Source organism: Larimichthys crocea, chromosome XIII (genome assembly GCF_000972845.2).
Source record: "Larimichthys crocea isolate SSNF chromosome XIII, L_crocea_2.0, whole genome shotgun sequence".
NCBI lineage: Eukaryota > Metazoa > Chordata > Actinopteri > Sciaenidae > Larimichthys > Larimichthys crocea.
In genome coordinates this window covers 41,449,482-41,453,445 of record NC_040023.1, presented here as the reverse complement: position 1 = coordinate 41,453,445, position 3,964 = coordinate 41,449,482, and the positions used below count along the sequence as shown (strand labels likewise).

At 41.8% G+C, this 3,964-nt stretch overlaps 1 protein-coding gene and 2 long non-coding RNA genes across 3 annotated transcripts; 1 reads left to right on the top strand and 2 right to left on the bottom strand.

Moving 5' to 3' along the window:
* Positions 1-433: 433 nt before the first annotated feature.
* LOC113747232 (uncharacterized) lies at positions 434-832 on the top strand. The gene is made up of 2 exons (XR_003463463.1): positions 434-511; positions 602-832. It is a non-coding gene; the product is annotated as an uncharacterized LOC113747232 (long non-coding RNA).
* On the bottom strand, positions 814-2,069 carry LOC109138903 (putative nuclease HARBI1). The gene is made up of 3 exons (XM_019260588.2): positions 1,283-2,069; positions 1,060-1,172; positions 814-979 (listed from the first exon to the last, which is right to left on the bottom strand). The coding sequence occupies exons 1-3, from the start codon at positions 1,719-1,721 to the stop codon at positions 839-841; spliced, it is 693 nt and encodes a 230-aa protein (XP_019116133.1). The 5' UTR covers positions 1,722-2,069; the 3' UTR covers positions 814-838.
* A 447-nt stretch (positions 2,070-2,516) lies between these two features.
* LOC113747261 (uncharacterized) lies at positions 2,517-2,888 on the bottom strand. The gene is made up of 2 exons (XR_003463507.1): positions 2,837-2,888; positions 2,517-2,637 (listed from the first exon to the last, which is right to left on the bottom strand). It is a non-coding gene; the product is annotated as an uncharacterized LOC113747261 (long non-coding RNA).
* Between the last annotated feature and the right edge of the window lie 1,076 nt (positions 2,889-3,964).

Sequence of the window (3,964 nt, the reverse complement as noted above, 5' to 3'; positions counted from 1 at the left end):
CAATGGAGCCCAGATTCGATGATTGAACATGGAAACTGACAGAAAGAGGGCAGCATTTTTCACCCCAATAGAATTGGAAATATTAATGACTGCATATGGAGAATATGAGCATGTCTTTAGAAAGAAGTGCAACACTGCAGCGGCTGCTAAAGAGAGGGAGAGGGCATGGGAGAGCATTGCTGCTCGGGTCAATGCGTAAGTTTAAATGTAATATTTTGCAATCACAATAACTATTGAAGGGCAAATTGCATGAATGGAGCCTATTAATTTATTTCATGTAGGTGCAATCCGGCGGGGGAGAAGCGCACTTGGCAGCAATTTAAGATGAAATATAAAAACATTGTTCAAACAGGTCAGACATCTGCATGACTTGACTCTGAACTTCTTTGATCCCTTCCATAATGCTCTTTTAACACTCAAAAATGTCTTCTTTATATTGTATTAAACAATGAAGCCTGGGGCTGGGCAGCAGCAGGAGACTCCCCTGACCTCAACTGCAGAGATTGACACAGTGAGACAGCTGTTCATGAAACTCCAGAGATTTATTGTGTGGAATTCATGTGCAACAGGTTAATTTTATGTCCTCTTTATGTATTCCCAGTTACCAGTAAAAGAAATTTATAAAATTCACCTCCTAAAAAAAATCCAGAAGACCGATAAAGAAATGCTATACCTCGACCGCCAGATTAAAAAGCAGATTTGGAAATCCAAATACTGGAACATAAATTAAAGGTGGGTGCATGGTCACATGTCAATTATGTCAATGTTAACTATTGGAACATTAACTTAACTAGCTTTTGTATTTGTAGGAAATAAAGAAGACCAACTGAAATGTGCCTCATGTTTTTATTTGTGGTGGTGCTTTAAACTCAAAAGTGATTAGTACAAATCGTGTCTCTGACCGCTCGGCCATCCTGCATAGCTGGCAGGTGGAGGGGGCCTCCACATTGGAGATTATGTGTGCAGCATCACATATGATCTTGACAGTGCAGAGAATGACAGATAAATTAAATTATGAGGAAGTGCTTAACACAGTGAAACTTCTTAGTCTACATGTACCTGCACATTAATGCTGTGAATGGACTTCCTATTCACATAATCAGCCTCATTATGTGAGGGAGCCGTGATGGGAATGTGCGTACCATCTATGCAGCCAATCACATTGGGAAATCCTAAAACAAATCAAAATAATAAAAATTACTAATTCAAGTCTGAGGTGGCAGCACAATGTCATAATACAGCCTGATATTAAAGGAATTCAACAGATCTCTACATCCTTCACCTGCGATCCTGTGGAACTCTTCCTTAATGGCCCTGACAGGTTTGTGTCCAGGGAAGACAACTAATATAGGCAAAAGTCTTTTCAGGGCGAGGCAGACTCTTCTGATGGCCCTGCATACAGTTGCCTTACTCAAGTGCTCAGCATCTCCGATGTTATACAAGAAACTGCCATTGGCAAAAAAACGCAGCGCCACACACAAAATCTGCTGCGATGTGAGCGCATGACTGCGACTCGTGGTGTTTGAAATGTGCGGACGTATGAGGTTGTGTATGTAAATTATAGACTGTGAAGTAAAACGGTACCGCTCAAAAAGAAAATTGTCCGGGAGGGCTGAAATATCTATGCGTGGTCTGAGTACTCTCTGCCGACAGATATGTAATTCCCTGCGCAGGATTGCTGCACCTTCGTCCACAGGATCGTGATCAAAAGGACACGCCATGTTCAAAAAGTTGACACCAAACGTTGCCTTCTGGAACTAGAGGACGTTCTGACAGCGCAGGAATGAGGAAATCAAATTCAGTATGTGGCTCTGAAAGTGGGCGGAGACCGAGAGAAACTCAGGGTTTCTTCAGGAAAACCTGGTCCCGACCAGGTTAGATTCACGGAGTATGTTACTATGGCAACTGAGCTCGAGGTTAAGTTACCTCACGTTGTGAAACAGGTTAGAGTTAACCCTCTCTCTCGGGTTTGACTGACCCTCCTTTGTGAAACGGAAAACTCTGAGTTTCCGTGATTCCAGGGTTAACAAACTCTGAGTTTTCAATAAACCTGCTTTGTGAAACGGACCCCTGGTTCAGTTGTGAATTTTCTTGGGACATGTTCTCCAAGAAGAGGTTCAGTTTTTTATTTTCTTGGGCGATGTTATTCAAGAGCAGGTCCAGTTGTGTATTTTCTTGGGAGATGTTATTCAAGAGCAGGTTCAGTTGTGTATTTTCTTGGGAGATGTTCTTCAAGAGCAGGTTCAGTTGTGTATTTTCTTGGGAGATGTTCTTCAAGAGCAGGTTCAGTTGTGTATTTTCTTGGGAGATGTTCTTCAAGAGCAGGTTCAGTTGTGTATTTTCTTGGGAGATGTTCTTCAAGAGCAGGTTCAGTTGTGTATTTTCTTGGGTGATGTTGTTCAAGAGCAGGTTCAGTTGTGTATTTTCTTGGGTGATGTTGTTCAAGAGCAGGTTCAGTTGTGTATTTTCTTGGGTGATGTTGTTCAAGAGCAGGTTCAGTTGTGTGCACTCAGGCGATGTTTTGGTCAAGAGCAGGTTTAGCTGTGTATTTTCAGCAGACAACAAGGTGAAGTTATCCAGTATTGCAGTTAAGTGCAGCTTCAGTTGGTTGTTCTCAGTACCCAGAAGGGTGAGGTTCTGATAGGTGGAATTCAGAAGCTGTTTCAGCTGAATGTATTCCATTTTAAATTGTTTCCCATTTTTATACAGATAATCTTGTACAATACATTATTCAATCCAAAAATGTATACTGCATCCAAACATTAAGTTACAGACTACCAGCAAACGAAATTATTCTAAGCTCCAAACTTCCCACACTTTACTCTTGATTTATTACCTCATTTGGATTTCTTCAGTGTAAGTCATGTCATCAGTTGTACATATTCCTGCAACGGTTTCTTGAAGAGAAGGCTCCTTAGTAATATTTCTTGTGACATGTCTTCAAGACAGGTTTCAGCTGGGTCTTTTCTTGGGACATGTTCTTCAAAAGCAGGTTCAGCTGGGTCATTTCTTGGGACTTGTTCTTCGAGAGCAGGTTCAGCTGGGTCTGTTCTTGTGACTTGTTCTTCAAGAGGAGGTTCAGCTGTGTCTTTTCTTGAAAACAAAAAGAGAGAGAGTTCTAAAGCACAATGACAGTAAAAAACACATTGCAATTACAGATTGGTCTTTATGATTTTAAAACATTAATTGTATATACACTGAACAAAAATATAAACCAACACTTTTGTTTTTTGCCCCATTTTCATGATATGAACTCAAAGATCTAAAACATTTCTATTTCTCTATATACACCAAAATAACCATTTCTCTCAAATTTTGTCACAAATCTGTGTAAATCTGGATAGTGAGCATTCTCCCTTTGCCGAATGTCCATCCCACCTCACAGGTGTGGGCATATCAAGATGCTGATAGACAGCATGACCATTGCACAGGTGTGCTGTAGGCTGGCCACAATAAAAGGCCACTCTGGAAACATGCAGTTTTGTTTTATTGGTGGGTTGGGAGGGTCAGAAACTCAGTCAGTATGTGTGTGACCACTATTGCCTCACGCAACACCTCTCCTTGCATAGAGTTCAGGTTCAGATCAGGTTGTTGATTGTGGCTGGTGAATGTTGGTCACTGCTTCAATGGCTGGTGCGAAGGTGCTGGATATTAGCAGGAACTAGAACATGCTGTTTGTATACGCCGATCCAGAGCATCCCAACATGCTCAGTGGGTGACGGTCTGGTGAGTATGCTATTCATGCAAGAACTGTGTGTTTTCAGCTTCCAGGAATTGTGTACAGATCCTGCAACATGGGGCCGTCATTATCATGCTGCAGAGGAGGTGATGGTTGTGGAGAATGGCACAACAATGGGCCTCAGGATCTTGTCATTCACAATGCCACAATAAAATGCACCTGTGTTCTTCATCCATAACATACGCCTGCCCATACCATAACCTCACGCCACATGGGCCACTGACC